This window comes from Salvia hispanica, chromosome 6 (assembly GCF_023119035.1).
Source record: "Salvia hispanica cultivar TCC Black 2014 chromosome 6, UniMelb_Shisp_WGS_1.0, whole genome shotgun sequence".
In the NCBI taxonomy this organism is placed as follows: Eukaryota; Viridiplantae; Streptophyta; class Magnoliopsida; order Lamiales; family Lamiaceae; genus Salvia; species Salvia hispanica.
Window position 1 is genome coordinate 14471457 of NC_062970.1, and position 17736 is coordinate 14489192.

Consider the following 17736-nt stretch of genomic DNA (forward strand, 5'->3'; position numbering starts at 1 on the left):
TTCGCCGTCGCGTGCCGTTCTTTCTCTCTACAATATCTATCACCACCGCCATGGCGCTAATATTGGTTTAATAAACATATGGAATAATGTAATAAATTATTGGAATGAAGTATGTGTAGAAGCATTTGAAGTCCTACTGGAATGAAGTAAAAATCTTATCCAATGAAGTAATAACGTTCCTCAATGAAATAATAAACTCACTTGAATAAATTGCATTTTTAATCAAGCAAAAACCCACGTCAATGAATTTGAATGAAACATATGTTGAATCATTTCAAAACCTACTGGAAGCAAGTAAAAACATGTTGTAGTTTCAAGGTATTAGGTACAGAATGAAGTAATAAACCCATTACAAGCTTCATTTTACTTCATTACAAGCCCATTTTACTTCATTACAAGCCCATTTTACTTTATTCTGTACTTCAAATGCTTCTACACATACTTCATTCCAACAATTTATTACATTATTCCATGTGTTTATTAAACCATATTAGCGTCATGGCGTTGGTGATAGATATTGTAGAGACAAAGACCGACACGCAACGGCGAAACCACATTTACCTACCGAAATGAAGTAAAAACCTACGGAATGAAGTAATATATTCTGGAACGAAGTTAAATCTTCGTAACATGTTAGTATGACTTATTTACCTTCAGATGAATTAAAATAGGCTCGTGATGAAGGCGAAAATAATTTATAAATTTCTGTATCTTATCCATAAAAAACTAAATCTAAAAGCCCTAATTTGGTAGGGTTCGGTGGTTCGGTCTTTAAGAGTGGATTTGTGGATAATAGGACTCTATATATATATATAGAGGGATGTGATCATATCATAACCCATATTTATGGTGATAACCCAATAACCCTCATTTTATGGACGAAAAATATCATTTTATGGAACATAATATCATTTTATGGAATAAAAGTATCATTTTATGCATGCTGAAAAAATATCATTTTATCGTGTATAAATATCATTTTTAGTAAAAATGATACTTTTGACCCATAAAATGATAGGGTTATTAGGTTATCACATAAATATGAGTTATGATATGATCACACCCCTATATATATATATATATATATATATATTTAACTAATAATGAAAGAACAATGACCTTAATGGTCTCCTACGATGAACTATTTTCATATAGTTCTATGTTCTGCATTTAAGATTGGTTCAGTTTTGATCACAATCCTATATATATATATATATATATATATAGGGGTGCACTAGGGTGCCACCATAGATAGGATAACACCATACCACCAATATAATCCGTTAGATCTCATCTATGGACGCCTAGGATTAAGTTTCGTGAAAAAACACGGGTTTGCAGTCTACTATATTAGATATTGCAGTCTACTGTATTAGATATTGCAGTCGTGGTAAATTGCAATATTGTTGTGGTAAGACTGCAATATTCAATTAATAGCACTGCAATCTGGTAACGTAAAATTAGAAATTGTCTATTTTACCCCTCCGTGTTTTTACACGTGGCAGCATGACAAGCACACGATTTGATCCAATGGCCTAAAATGGTGGTATGGTGTTACAATAAAGAGGGTTGTCATCTTAGTACATCCATATATATATATATATATATATATATATATATATATATATAGAGTCCTATTAACCACAAATCCACTCTTAAAGACCGAACTAGAGACCGAATCTTGACCACATGATCTTGAATTTGATGGATTAGATTAGATAATCAAAGGTTAATTTTCGCACTTCATTATATACTCAATTTACTTCAATGCGGGGGTATTTTTGTAATTTCATAATTAGGGTAAAAATTTAAAAATTTACTCATGCCCGCTCACGCAATTTCGCTGCATCTTCTTCTCTCCTCTCTCAAAACTTCTCTCCAAACCTAGTTCATCTTCATATCTTCATCTTCCATCAGTTATGGAAAATATAGAAAGTAATCGAAGCATAAAAAATGAAATGGCAATGCCTACAGAGTTTCTTGCAGGACGCCTTGATAAATATAAGCCGACCAAATCCCGGAGATACAAAATGCCAGGAGCAATACGCGGCGGAGTCCGGAGCCATGAGACTCCATTGCCGAATTTGAGATCGCCGCCGTACGAATTCTCCGGCGATTATCCTATTTCTTAGCTGCGGTGGAACGTACGAGAATATTCCATGTTTGCCTATTGATATGTCGACCGAAATTTGTACAGAGGCGAAGTGGAGATTAACTGAATTGACACGAGAAGCTCTCCATCAATTTCATAGTAATTGATTTGCTTATACAGTTAGGTTTATTACCAAAATGAAGTAATAAAACATGATAATGAAGTAATAAATTGATAAGATGAAGTAATATAAATGATCTGTTTTCCTATTAACTATAATCTAGTTAGTATGAAGTATTGAATTCATATAATGAAGTAATAAGTTATGATAATGAAGTAATATAAATGAAGATCATATAAATGAAGTAATAAGTAATATAAATGAAGTAATAAGTAATATAAATGAAGTAATATAAATGAAGATCAGTTGGGATGGACAGTCAGGCAAGTATGCCACTGATATAAAACATGCAAATTATTGTTAGTGGAAAATTAAAACAAACAATTTATGCCTACAAATTTAGTTCATTATAACAACAATTTAGTTCATTCAGTTGTGTTATTACTTCATTATAACAACAATTTAGTTCAATAAGAGTCGAATTGATGGCATACTTTAATGTGCAAACAACACATCAGTTAAAGATGTTACTTCATTATAATATTTTATTACTTCATTTTTACTATGATTTACTTCATTATTATGTATTATTACTTCATTTTAGTAATAAAACCTACTGTATAAATAGATCATTTATATTACTTCATTATCATAACTTATTACTTCATTATATGAATTCAATACTTCATACTAACTAGATTATAGTTAATAGGAAAACAGATCATTTATACTATTACTTTATTATCATAATTTATTACTTCATCTTATCAATTTACTATTTTATCAAAAAGAATATATAGTTCATTTTAATGTGTTATAACAACAATTTAGTTCAATAAGAGTCGAATTGATGACATACTTTAATGTGCAAACAACACATCAGTTAAAGATGTTACTTCATTATAATATTTTATTACTTCATTTTTACTGTGATTTACTTCATTATTATGTATTATTACTTTAAAGCGAATTGACTGTATGGAGTGTTTTAAAAACGAAGATTTAACTTTGTTCCAGAATATATTACTTCATTCTAGTAGGTTTTTACTTTATTCCAGTAGGTTTTTACTTCATTTCAGTAGGTAAATGTGGTTTCGCCGTTGCGTGTCGGTCTTTCTCTCTACAATATCTATCACCAACGCCATGGCGCTAATATGGTTTAATAAACACATGGAATAATGTAATAAATTGTTAGAATGAAGTATGTGTAGAAGCATTTGAAGTACAGAATGAAGTAGAATGGGCTTGTAATGAAGTAAAATGGGCTTGTAATGAAGTAAAATGAAGCTTGTAATGGGTTTATTACTTCATTATGTACCTAATACCTTGAAACTACAACATGTTTTTACTTGCTTCCAGTAGGTTTTGAAATGATTCAACATATGTTTCATTCAAATTCATTGACGTGGGTTTTTGCTTGATTAAAAATGCAATTTATTCAAGTGAGTTTATTACTTCATTGAGGAACGTTATTACTTCATTGGATAAGATTTTTACTTCATTCCAGTAGGACTTCAAATGCTTCTACACATACTTCATTCCAATAATTTATTACATTATTCCATATGTTTATTAAACCAATATTAGCGCCATGGCGGTGGTGATAGATATTGTAGAGAGAAAGAACGGCACGCGACGGCGAAACCACATTTACGTACTGGAATGAAGTAAAAACCTACTGGATGAAGTAAAAACCTACTAGAATGAAGTAATATATTCTGGAACGAAGTTAAATCTTCGTAACATGTTAGTATGACTTATTTACCTTCGGATGAATTAAAATAGGCTCGTGATAAAGGCGAAAATAATTTATAAATTTCTGTATCTTATCCATAAAAAAACTAGATCTAAAAGCCCTAATTTGGTAGGGTTCGGTGGTTCGGTCTTTAAGAGTGGATTTGTGGATAATGGGACTCTATAGGAATGTATTCAAATCCTTTTCACATCTTTTGTCCTTTTTCCTTCTTAATCCTAGCCCCACAATTTTGTCATCTGACGATTAGATTAATGCCATGTGTCATTTAATAATGCACATTTTCATTCTAATAATGCACAGCGGCTAATAATGCAACATTATAGACTAATAATGCACATTTTCATTCTAATAATGCACAACGGCTAATAATGCAACATTATAGACTAATAATGCATTGATCACAACCATCCAATTCAAGGATCCAAGGGCTGAGATTAAGAAGGAAATAGGACACTTAGGGTGAAAAGGAGCCTAACGCACCCCTATATATATATATCTCAATTAAATATAAAAAGGTGATTGATTGTGATATTAGTATGTTTTTTAAATGGACATAATTTTAATTAATATATACATAATGAGATCAATATTGATAAAATCTTGGTGAATGAATTGCCTCCACCAAAAAACAGATTATGTATATATATATATTGAGAAGTTTTGAAATAATAGTAGTAATAATAATTGACTATGGTGGCTGGCCCTATAAAAGCAAGTAATCTCTATAGACTTGCGACCTAATATATACTCTCTCCCTCTCTTCAATATTAATCATGGACGGAGGGAAGAAGAATAAAAGTAAAATAGCAGAAGGTGTTGATGAAGTAAATGACGAAGAGGTGGAGAACTTCTGCGCATTGCTTAGAAGCAGCCGAGAAGCGCATAAACGCCTCGTCGCTAACGCAGATAAAAAACGACCATCGGCTGGTTGGACTCCCAAGTTCATTCTTGAAGATTTCGCGGAGGTGAAAAAGGAAGGCACTTCTGCGCGCCAAGGAGAGGAGAGTGAGAAAGGGAAGAAGTAAAAAGGATTGGATTTGGATCTCAATCTCTCTTAGTAGTATTATTATCGTTTTTAATTATTTCTATGTTTCTACATATTTTATCTGTTAGTATTATAATTAAGATCGCATGATTAAGAGTAATATATTTTCTCTTTGAATATGAAATGTTTTGAAATGATTAGTACAATGGAATGTGGAATAATGATTTAATTGATATGATATTTTTGTAGATGTTATTATTATTCTATAAGCCGTAGTGTGGAATGTTTTATTGTTACACTCATTGCATGAACGAGATCGGGCCATGCACAAATTATGGTTTACATGTAATTTCCCACAATATTGGCATATGGGTTCTCCTGCTTTTTAAATTTTTTTTTTTCTCTCTAATAAGTACCTAGTTTAAAATGCTGCAGTTAAAGTTTCTTTTTGCCTTGGTCATATCTTTCTTCTTATTGTCTATTCTAAAATCCACTCCGATGCACAATTTATCAGAACTAAAAGCAATTACATGTATACAGTGTAGAGATAATATTATTAATTAAAGGTAAACACGAGATATGAAACACAGAGACTAATAATAATGTTAAGTATCCCAATAAAGTTGCATACATTATTATGATAATCTCAAAGCAAGTAAATAACAAAGATAAATCAGACAAGAAAAGGAAATTTTGGGGACATGCTCTCATTGACTCGTCAATTTATTGGTGCTCAATTGAGAAGAAGACATGAAATAAACTAATACACAAAATTAATTATCATCAGCACATATATACACATATCAAAAATTCAAATAACATTTCTCCTTCCAAAAATCAGGGGAACCAAATACCATACAAAGGTGGTGCAAAGAATCGCAAAGGATCTCCCATGAATCGCCACAAACACTAAAACCATCATCACTCCAAAACACAAGCTTCCAATATTCCATCTCTTACACATCATCATCTTCTCTCCTTTTTCCTCTCTCTCATCACCACATATTTCTTCATCCCTGCTTGTTGTAGAGTTGTTGGGACCAAATTTGAGGTGGCTGTTGTTGTTCTTGCCTCTCACAACGATAGGCCTCACGTTCTTGAAGCTGTCGGAGTAGACAAATCGAACAAAAGATACTTCCTCCGCCCCAATCTGATTGTATATCTTCTGCTTCTCGCCCTCAAGATGAGCTAAAAGTGTGTGAAATTTGTCCAAGCCGCGCTCTGCATAAGGGTTTGTCCTTGTGTTCTTGCTCCTTTTCGGAGTCAAATGTGAGCTTTCATTCTTCTCCCTGTCTTCATCCCGTATAAAGCTTCTTCTGCCACAGATGAACATGTAAAAGATTGATTTATTTTCCTTGTTTTGGGATGAGAGTTTATGTTAGGATTATACATATATTGGACTAATGGATTATATCATACATATTAGAATGTATACGCGTATGTTGGCATAATTAATTTTCTAGGAATTAAAAGTCTTGAAGCAAGAATTAAATAGTTTTGTGGAAGTTTCATACAAAATGTTTTGGATTTGTATAGTTGACTTGTTGCCTTGTTGGGGGAGTGACCAATGGAATTAATTAAAAAATAATGACATAGTAGAATAGTTCTCTCAAAAAGAAAACAAAATGAAGTAGAATAGTTCCGTGTGATTCAAGCAAGGTTTTTGTATATGATTTGTTTAATCCTAGATTTATGTCTGTTTTGACGGTTAATAAGTTTTTTTTTAAAAAAAGGATTAACGATCAAATCTATTTTTCTCACACGCGTTTTAGATGGTAGGCTTCAATTTACAAAGCTGAAGTTTTCTTGTGCACAAATAATTTCTCAATACAGGTGAAGAACATTGAATATCGAATTAAATTATTCTGAGTGTCTCGTTCAAATGTATGAGAGAGTCCAATCTTAGGATTTAAAGACTTGCTAGGTGCTGGTGTATCAATTAAATGACGTTACTTGTACTGAATTATGTATACGATTCTTTTATACTAATACTACTACTATAATTTGGCAACTTGAAAAATTAACCAAATGAAATAACTATGAACTTATTTTCTATTTAGAGTAAACAAAAGAGCAAAAACTAGTAAAAATACGTGGTAACATAATACAAATCCTAATAGCAAATGGAATGAATTAAGCTATAATACTAATACAAAATAATGAGTGGGGCATTCCGAGAATCGAACTCGGGACCTCTCGCACCCAAAGCGAGAATCATACCACTAGACCAAATGCCCTCTTTTGCTATTAGATTTTACATAAACAACTATATTCATTTAAATTTGTGCTTTAATTTTGAATCTTCTGTATTAATCTTGATCTGCACATTATCCGACAGACTGAAGCAGGTTTAAGAGTTTACATATCCTACCTATATACATACATAAATGTCTGTAATATGTATGAACATAAAGATCCAACAACTTAATAAAGAATTGAATGATCATAAGCAAATCAACAACAATGGCTACACTGCACGGCAGCATAACTCTATTACAAATATGTACAATGGAGTTGTTCCTCCTATTCTATTCAACTCCTAGGAAATTATCCTAGTATTTATTTGCTAATCCAAGTTGGAGGTCTCAACAACCATTGCTAGGTTCCACTGTATCAAGAAGGTGACCGTTTATAGCAATATGCTTGAGGTCGATAATGTAGTTGTCTCGTAGAAAACCAAACCCAAATGTCCCATTTCTGTACTGCCAGATCCTTCCTTCCACCTGCCTAGGATTTGCAGTAGTCCCGACTAAGTCTGGAATAACCAAGTCATAGCTCGAGTTGATGTAAAGCACGTGAGAGACAACTCCATTATCTGGAGTTGAAATAATTTCCTGGCTTTCATCTGCTGGCCTAAGGTGTGCCCGGCAATTGTATATGTCATCCTCTTCAGGAGAAAGAGGAGAATTGAAGAATGTCAGACTTGGGGTCCAGAATATTGGACCATGGTAAGTCAGAGGCCTATGAAAGTCCCCCACCTTTCTGCAAGCTATACCCCCAACATCGTCATAGCTCACTAGATAGAAATCCAAGCTCATGTCATCACAAATACCCTGCACGGTTGCACCAAACCATCAACAAGCCAGGCCTTGTTATGTGTTAAATACTCCACATAATGAAAACTATATTATGTTACCAAGACAAGGCACCATTTAAGGGTCAAATCAGAATGCTCAGTCACAAAGAGCAGGTTCATAAAGCTTATAATATGTGATAAGACTGGCCCATTGGTGATACAAGTCAAACTGGAGAAGTTTACATATTTCTACTATCAATAACCACCCAATAGCAGTTTCTGAGATGATAAGCATGGCATAGTGTTGACATAACAGGATAAAAAAATAGATGAAATACACATATAATAACAAGTACGCATCTTATCTAGATCGTGTTAGTTTAAAAAACAGTATGGTTGTATATGATTTTGGTTTTGCATATGAAGCACGCGGATAACTTCTAACTCTTGATTTTGGTTTTGCATATGAAGCACGCGGATAACTTCTAACTCTTGATTTTGGTTTTGCATATGAAGCACGCGGATAACTTCTAACTCAACATATTTATTTAAGACATTACTTATTAACATCAGAATATCAGATAAACAACGGCTAGGAGCGCATAACCATTAAGGGTTGTCCTTTGGCTCAACCTTCACTTTGCATCAGATAAGCTACAGAAAGATGCATATATTTGCATTTACCTCTTTCAATGGGATGCGAGTCAAGCCCAACTATCAGAGATTAATTCTAATCCTACCTCTTTCAATGGCAAGTTAGCTCAAATTACATAAATCATTAAAGGTCTTGAGATATCTTAAAGTTCCAACTTCCAATCCATCGTTATGAACAATAGATGAACCAATCAACCATTACTATTTTTATTTATCTAGGCTAAACCTCAATATTAAACGCCCCATACATGTGTACCACACACCATCACTGCATCAATCACTAATTGCACTGCCTAACCCAATTCAAAGGACCAAAATGCAACCAACCATATCAAGAAGCTCTCAAGGACTTAACACTAAAAACAAACTGAGCAAGAGCACTGAAACCATTTAAGCTCAACTGTCTGAGACTAATTCTAATCAAATTTGCACTAGCTATAACTGATCAAAGCACAAAAATGGAATCTTGATAGAGATGAGAATACCTTCCACAGGCCCTGCAAAGGGCGGGAAGGTTTGGGTGAGCAATTGACAATCTTGACAAAATTCTCGGGCTCCCATTTCCTAATCCTCCCCTGCCTCTGCTTCTCTTTCTCCCTCCTCCTCTGCCGCCTCGAGGATGGGCTCGTCTTATTCGCCAGATACTGATAAATCTCCTTCATCTGGTCCGGTGGCGACCCGTATACATCATCAGACACCTCACCTCTCAAATTGGGCGAGCTCGGATCCACATTGACCTCCAAATTCTCCTCCACCACCACATGGCATTCCCCAATGAAGCTCACATTCACCTGAATCAACTCACTCTCTGAAACCCCCAATTCTGCCATGACCAAATCTTCCGCATTCACCTCCGCCCTCCCCTCCGGATCAAGGTAATTCACCATCTCCCCTCCCGGCGCAATGCTCATCCACAGAAAGGGCTTTTTTATCACCCCGTAACCCATGTTCTTCGACGGCGAAACCCTGGAACCGGTGATGTAGAACGGCCCCCACTCGAAAAACACCAGCGGCGGCGGAGGCGCGGCGGCGGGGGCGGGGGTGTCGCCGAAGCGGCGCCAGAAGCCGATTAGGGCGTCGTACTCGTCGAGGACGCGGTAGAGGTGCCTGTAGGAGATCTTACCCCCGCCCCATTTGTTGATTAGGGTTTTGGATCCCCATCGGCGGTGGCAGAGGGAGAACCAGAGGCGCTGGTCGTGGCGGTAGAGGGCTTCGAAGCGCTTACAGGTGCAGGCGAACGCCGCCAAATCAGAGGGGTGGAGGAACGACAGCACGCAGAGCTGCACGTCGTCCGGGAAATCGCCGAACGACAATGGAATCACCGCTTCAATCATGATCGCAATTAAAACCTAAAAATCAAAATTCTTTGTTTTTCCTTTTCTTTTGCGACTGGATGCAACGATTATTGAATCTTTGAGACAAGAGATTGAAATTGTGGGACTGAATTGTAGGATTATAGTTGATTTTTGATTGGGCGATTTATGTGGAAGAAGCGAAAATGGTGGATTTTGTGAAGATGTTTTGACTTTTTTGTTCCCTAATCTGCAGAAATCTGGAAACGGAAGCCTGAGCTCAAAGGGGTAGTACTGTAATTTTCTATAAGGCTGGAGATGTTCTACGGGAATATTACTAAATTCCACTTTATTCTTAGAAATAGAATTCCATTATCGTTTTTCTTTTCTTTTAACACGCAAAATTTAATAGGAGCATATTCTTCATATTGAGTACAAGTAGCAAAAATTACCATGCTCACATTTATCTATATTGACAAAATCATAATAATATGTCTCACAAGTAAATAGAAAAATATTTATTTTTCACTCCAGTGTTATGCATGCACATATTTTATATGGATTTTACACTCAGGGTATGTTTGATAGGCCAAGTTGGAAAATCCAAGAGAATAAATAAATTCAGAAAATAAACCAAATTATGTAGTAAAGTTTCTCTCGATTAAAAACTTTTTAAAAATCAGCACATGTTTGATACACCACTAGAAGAATGAAATATCCCTTGTGTAGACATATTTGCCCTTAATCTTTTCCATTTTTATCAAATATACCACAATGTGCCCTAGTACTAGAAATATGCTGTATAATTTATCGCCATTTCGAGAATGATCCTTTTGTATCAAATTATGATCATTGTAAACATAAACCAGTCGATTTCATGTGTGCTTGATGTTGGCTGTCAAGAACAAGAAAATCAGAAGAATTGAAGCTAGGGCTGAGAACTTGAAGAATGCCCAAATTGAATTGAGAGAGAAAAATGAACACTAGGAATTTCAGAGAAAGGAAATCGCATTACTCTTGAAATGGGATACAGAGATGAGTATATATTCTCAAGAATCATAACACTGAATTGAGAGCTAACTGCTATTCAATTTCGAGAATGATCCTTTTGTATCAAATTATGATCATTGTAAACATAAACCAGTCGATTTCATGTGTGCTTGATGTTGGCTGTCAAGAACAAGAAAATCAGAAGAATTGAAGCTAGGGCTGAGAACTTGAAGAATGCCCAAATTGAATTGAGAGAGAAAAATGAACACTAGGAATTTCAGAGAAAGGAAATCGCATTACTCTTGAAATGGGATACAGAGATGAGTATATATTCTCAAGAATCATAACACTGAATTGAGAGCTAACTGCTATTCAACAACAATCTAACAAACTCACAATAAAGAGAAGAGAAGATGGAATGGTGCTGCAAATCTGACCCAAAATCAAAGTGAAAAACGGCAGAGGTGAAGGTTTGGTGCTATAAATCTGACGGAAATTCAAGAATGGAGAAAGAGAAGAGAAGATAGAAGAGAAGATGGAAGAGAAGAGCTGTAAATCTGACGGAGAGAAAGAGAGAAGAAGAGATGGAAGATTGAGGCTAATTTTGGAAGCAATTTTATTTCTTGATGCAATGGAAAATAAACCTCTGCTGAAGCAGCTATAAGTTTCCACCGATAAATCAGTTTACACTCTTGGGTCTATGCGGGCTGAAGTGTTTTTGCGGGCTTCTTCAAAAAATGGGAAAGTGCATCAAACAATAGAAAAGCCAAGGAAATGGGTCATTAACTAGGATTTATTGGGTTATCAAACATACCCTCATGGTCTTTGTCTACAATTTACAAACATTTCCATCATTCTATCGATATATAACTCATTATCATCATACAAGAAAGTACTTGGTTACATATTTGGTAGGGTTGATAACTCATCTACGGATGAAATTTTATGAACAAAAATATTCCATCCCTAGATGAGTTATCAGCCATACCAAACATATACTAGTTTCAAATGAGCAAATTACATGTTTATCCACTTTGGCAATGTCAATAGTATCATGTCACGATATCTATCTACATTGATAGGAGTATTATTGTTAAAACACTACTTATAATTTTTGAAAATATATCAACATGTCACGAAAATTTCTCATAGACCACCATAAATCCACAATGCAAGTTCTATTACGTTATTGATAAAACCTAATCACTCATCACCAATATCAAATTGAGACATTGACCGTCTTCGCTCGATTTGAACACCACCACCCTCAAAAATCTTCCTCAACGACGACTCAATCAACTCCGGCGGCCGGCAATCCTCGACCACGACAGCTAAAGCCGGCATATTCGAGTCATAAAACTCCGTATACACGGGCAAAACAAGCCTCAAAGTAGCCTCCTTAATTTGATCCCTCAAATCCGCATCATACACAATGTTGTAGCTACAAATGTGTTTCTCACACATCTCATCAAATCCACTCATAAACGCCTCCAACTTGTTCGCTTCACCGCCTCCGCCATCGCTCTCTTTTTCCAGCAACCTCACTAGACGACCCCACGCTAGCTTTTGGTACAAGTAAGCTGACTCCTCGGCCGCGTTCCTATACCTCTTCTTCATGTAAGCCTCTCCCAACAGCTTCCCTAGCTCGGTGTTTCGAGTCCTCATGTATATGTACCAATACGTGTTCATCAGGAATATCTGTGCCACCACTTTGTCCTTATATCTCGATTTCTTTGACTCGATGTTCCTCTGGATCGCCTCCATCACATTGGAAATCGCATCTCTTAACAAATCTCCATCGTTTTCTAAGTCGGAGAGGGTCCCGCCTTTCCACAATTGTTGTGTTCTAAGCACCTGCGGACAGAGCCAGAAATACAGTTGAGACTTTTTTTCTGGCATCAAATTTAAGAAATTGAAATTTAAAGGATAAAATGGATAAAATAAAATAAGAGATAGAAATAGTGAATAAAGTGGAAATGATAATAAAGTTTTTTTCCGTAAAGGAAACGACTCACTATCTTGGACGACTAAAATAGGAATACGGCTCAACTACATTATGATGGAGAGGGGGGGAAGGTACCTTCTCCATGGGAGAGCTGTAACTGTCGATGGCGAGGTTCTTGAGGTAGTTGACGGCGTACCTAACAAGCTTCGGCACCGACCCATCCACCGGCGGCGGCAGCCCGTCTTGGCTGCCCTCAATCTGCAGCCCCAGCTCCCAAAACACCCTCGTCGAGGCATGGACAAGGAGCTTCTCGAGCTCTCTGAAGCGGGCGCAGATATCTGCGCCCGCTTCACCCTCAAACACCTCCTCAAACTCCGGCTTGAGCGCTTCGAGGGAATCAAACATGTCAAGGAGCTTGAAGAGCTTCTGCGGGGCCTTATCGCTCCTCGCAACGCCCTCACCGAAGCGAAAGAAGACAGCCATGATCTTGTCCGCAATCTTGATGAAGCACTCTGGCCAGATCGCGCCGCCCATGAGGCCACCGAGTACTCCGTGGCAGAGACGCTTCTCCGAGACGAGCACGGCTTTAACGGCGAGCTCTAAATGCTGCATCCATAGAGATATGGAAGTTTCTAGATCCTCCCATTGCATTTCGTCTATTTCTTCAGGCGTGTATCGTTTGAGATAGTCCGGGTTTAGTCGCATTAGAGCCTTGGCCGCTCTTCTGTACCGAACCTGGTGATGAAGTGCAACTCAGTTGATAAATCGTTATATTTTCAATATGAGTCATTAGTCTCACCTTAACAAACATATCAATGCATATATCCAAGCAATCATTGGCAGCCAATGTCTGTGAAATCTTCTCCAAAACCTCAATCTCCATCTCCGTCCCCAAACCCTCGCCGTCGCGATACCTGATTCCGAGCAGCAAAGCTTCATACTCATCCTGCAAATTCAGCAAAGCCTCATCAAGCACTCCATCGAACCTCATGGCATCCACTTCCGCCTCGCACAGCGCCTTGAGCGTGGCCAGCGTCTCCCTCAGCCGCGCAGTGGTGTAGAGATCAGCCGCCTTGGTCCGGCTGAGAAACTCCACCACCTCCTGCAGCTTCTGGATAGCCGGCTCGCTCTCCTCCCCGATCGCGCCAATGGCTGCGTCGAGCCGGTCTACGCAGGCCACGTACTCGATCAGTTTCGCCAGCCTCTTCTTCGGGCTCTTCTCCGGGGCTAGCTCCGAGGCCGTGTCGAGGAGGAGGCGCTGCAGAGACTCGGCGGCGGTGAAGCTGGAGAGGAGGGAGAGGGCGGGGGAGACGGCGCGGTTGATCCTTGTGTCGAGGGCTTTGTTGGCGATGGAGAGAGATTGCAAGGGAGCGACGGTTTTTGATGAGATGGTTAGGCTTTCTTGGATGGATTGGAGGTTTTGGTGGATCTTGTTGTAGGCCGAATCTATGGTGAGAGATTGGTTGAGGATGGATTTCAGATCGGAGCATGCGGTTTCAAGCTTCGTTATTGCTTCGTCGTCTTCGTTGAGGGCCTCCATTGCAATTTTGAGTGCGCGCGCAGTGTTTTCCATGTTTTGTAGGAAAAGATGGATGATAAGGAGGGGCGGAGTTTGAACCCGAGACACACCCGTACTAACATATGACTCAAGGAGAAAGGATCGAGAAAAAAATAGTTAGAGTATTGTTAATAGAAAATATGGCTGATATTTCTAATGGAGAAAATCTAACAAATGCTTATACGGACAATTGAAAAAAATAAGACATACGGAGTATTAGATAAGTAGGGTATGTGTGTCGTTCTTAATTTTAATGTAAATAAAATGATAATGTGGGGGGATGAATTAATGGAATGAAAATATTTTAGGGGATGAATTGAAATAATAAAATAAGCATTGTTTAAAGTGATGATGGAGTACGAAATACACGAGATTAAAAAAAAGTACCGTAAGCAATGTTAGTGTCTAGTTTTAATTTTGTACTAATTTAGAAACGGCTATCTTATTAATTGACTCTATATTGTTTATAGGCAAGACGACGAAAAGGACGTTTTCAACAAGCATAGATTTTCGATGCAAACCACAAATGGCATTGTGGAATGGAATATGACAAACGATGTATTCGGAGAGTTCGAATATCACAGCCGTTGAGGATTGAAACAGTCCAAATTGGTCACGTCTTGTGTAGATTTGCAATTTTATTTTATTCTTATGAGAGAGGATTTAGAAATTCTTTTTAACATGATCAAGAATCAAGATGGTATTTTCTAATAGTAGTATTTCCTAATTTTGGGGATGTAAACTTCCAAAAAAAATAAATTGGGTATTAAAACAAAGTGTCAACATTTTTAATGAATACAAACTATTTAAATGGAAGGAATAATAAGACTATAAGGGGCTTCTTGGTACGATGGAATGGAATGGTGGAATGAAATATGATTCATACTTCCATTCTATTCATTTGTTTGGTGTGATGGAATGAATGAGTTAATGGATGAAAATGCAAAGAAAATTCAAGAAAATTGATATTTTATTCCTATATTCATTCTGTTCCAACCTCCATTTCATTCTATCCTTATTTCATTCCATCATATCAAGCATGCCCTAAGAGTATTAACGGTCTAGTATTAAAAAAAATCTTGTAGCAAAAAGATATACAAAGTATTTAGCTTTGCATGTTTTGAGTGGGATGGAAGGATACATAAAATGTTGTCTTCATCGAAATTGTACGAATGCAATATTATACTACCATCTCAAAAACCAAAATCACATTAAATTAAATTAAATATTAATTATAAACACGACAAACAGTGTAACACTAAAATTAAATGGACTGTTTTGGGCTTTAGGACGTCATACCACTGAAAGGATAAAAAGGAAATGGACTGTTTTGGGCTTTGGGACTTCATACCACTCAAATAAGAAATGCAGAGCCCATTGTTAAGCAATGGCTAACAATCGAATTAAATCACACGATTCTTTTTTATAATTTCTTGCTTATATTTTTAAAATCTTCTTTAAATTTGATCAGTTGGTTGAGTTTTGAATTTTATTTTCGTGAGTTGTTTATAATTGAAAAATATAAAAAAATATTATGTCCGTCCATCAAAAATAGTCATGATGGTGTACAACACAAGTTTTAAGTTAAAATTGTTAAATTAAGAGTCATTGAATGAAAAGTGAAGTTGAAGCATTGTTACTGAAAAATATGGTCCACCTTGACCTTATTAGAAAGCAAAACATATTAAAATAGATAGAGATTAATTTTATTGGACTGACTCAAAATAGAAAAATGTGACTATTGTTTAGAATGATGTAGAATATATTTTCACTATTTACATGTTTCCCGAATAGTCAATCTTCCCTCATTTTCGCTTTTGTTTGTGATTAATTATGAGATATTCATTTTACTAATTTTTTTCATAAACTTTTTATCCTGGCACGCATATTAAAAGAAAACAGAGTCCCCTAACCATGTTAAAAAGCTATCTTTTCTTATCCTTTTCCCTATAGGTTAATTTTAATTTGAACCGTCTCATTGATATAATAGGCTAATTATTCATAATTCTTAATTTTCAATGCAGTTGATTTAAAAAGATGGAGTATGTTATAGCCTTTCCCACCACCAGACAGAAACTGAAACAATAGTTTCAATAAAAAACAGATGTCATACAACGGACATGTAAACACCCAATATCCGCCAGTAGATCTGACGTTAAAGTTGGTTCGATAAATAAACACCTAAAATTCACTTGTAAATCCAACGGTGAAGTTGACGATATAAGAAAACACCCAAAATCAGCCAATAAATCCGACGGTAAAGTTGGTGCATAGAGTTAGACGCCGAAATCCATCGGTGTTGTATTATCACACAATAAATATATCCGCCAATATTTAGCTGATGGGATATTCATTTTACTATTTTTTTTTCATAAACTTTTTATCCTGGCGCGCATATTAAAAAAAACAGTCCCCTAACCATGTTAATAAGCTATCTTTTTTTATCCTTTTGCCTATAGGTTAATTTTAATTTGAACTGTCTCATTGATATAATAGGCTAATTATTCATAATTCTTAATTTTCAATGCAGTTGATTAAAAAGATGGAGTATGTTATAGCCTTTCCCACCACCAGACAGAAAACTGAAACAATAATTTCAATAAAAAACAGATGTCATACAACGGACATGTAAACACCCAATATCCGCCAGTAGATCTGACGTTAAAGTTGGTTCGATAAATAAACACCTAAAATTCACTTGTAAATCCAACGGTGAAGTTGGCGATATAAGAAAACACCCAAAATCAGCCGATAAATCCGACGGTAAAGTTGGTGCGTAGAGTTGACGCCGAAATCCATCGGTGTTGTATTAACACACAATAAATATATCCACCGATATTTAGCCAATGGAAAATTTTCAGCCAATCAAACGCATTATTTTCTAGTCTTTCAGCCGATAAAAATGTGTATTATGAAGCTTTCATGGATCAGCCGATAAAACGCATATTTTTGTAGTGTTTATATTTGCGTTACTATACTACAGATCGCCAAATGTTAGACCCCCCATACTCAATTAGTTACTTCTGGATTATATTTTCATCTAATTAAGCAGTGAGTGTGATGTGAATCCGGGAAGTGCCAAACCAATAGAACAAACGAAGGCATCCAATGAACCACACTAGAGTTGGGGTCCGTTTCAAACATCAATATACCTATCAAGATGGTGTCCAAATTCTCTTATAAGACTATCATTGTCTTCATCGTCAAAAGAGCTTCGCGTGAATACCTTACACGCCTCAATCGGAGCTCGGATGAGGAAGTTATGGTCGTTTTATGAAAGCCGCGCAGTCCAACAAGCAAAACGCCCGACCATAGAGAAAATGAAAA

General features: G+C 36.4%; 3 protein-coding genes and 1 non-coding gene across 4 annotated transcripts; all 4 read right to left on the reverse strand.

The window, feature by feature from the left end:
- Nucleotides 1-5765: 5765 nt before the first annotated feature.
- On the reverse strand, nt 5766-6287 carry LOC125194762. Its single transcript, XM_048092989.1, has one exon. The coding sequence runs from the start codon at nt 6285-6287 to the stop codon at nt 5766-5768; it is 522 nt and encodes a 173-aa protein (XP_047948946.1).
- An 832-nt stretch (nt 6288-7119) lies between these two features.
- TRNAP-UGG lies at nt 7120-7191 on the reverse strand. Its single transcript has one exon. It is a non-coding gene; the product is annotated as a tRNA-Pro (tRNA).
- A 166-nt stretch (nt 7192-7357) lies between these two features.
- On the reverse strand, nt 7358-10171 carry LOC125196738 (F-box protein At3g12350). The gene is made up of 2 exons (XM_048095352.1): nt 9110-10171; nt 7358-8007 (listed from the first exon to the last, which is right to left on the reverse strand). Exons 1-2 carry the CDS (start codon nt 9956-9958, stop codon nt 7540-7542), a joined length of 1317 nt encoding a protein of 438 aa, XP_047951309.1. The 5' UTR covers nt 9959-10171; the 3' UTR covers nt 7358-7539.
- A 1896-nt stretch (nt 10172-12067) lies between these two features.
- Nucleotides 12068-14502, reverse strand: LOC125196934 (exocyst complex component EXO70I-like). The gene is made up of 3 exons (XM_048095599.1): nt 13651-14502; nt 12987-13586; nt 12068-12760 (listed from the first exon to the last, which is right to left on the reverse strand). Exons 1-3 carry the CDS (start codon nt 14422-14424, stop codon nt 12110-12112), a joined length of 2025 nt encoding a protein of 674 aa, XP_047951556.1. The 5' UTR covers nt 14425-14502; the 3' UTR covers nt 12068-12109.
- Nucleotides 14503-17736: the final 3234 nt, after the last annotated feature.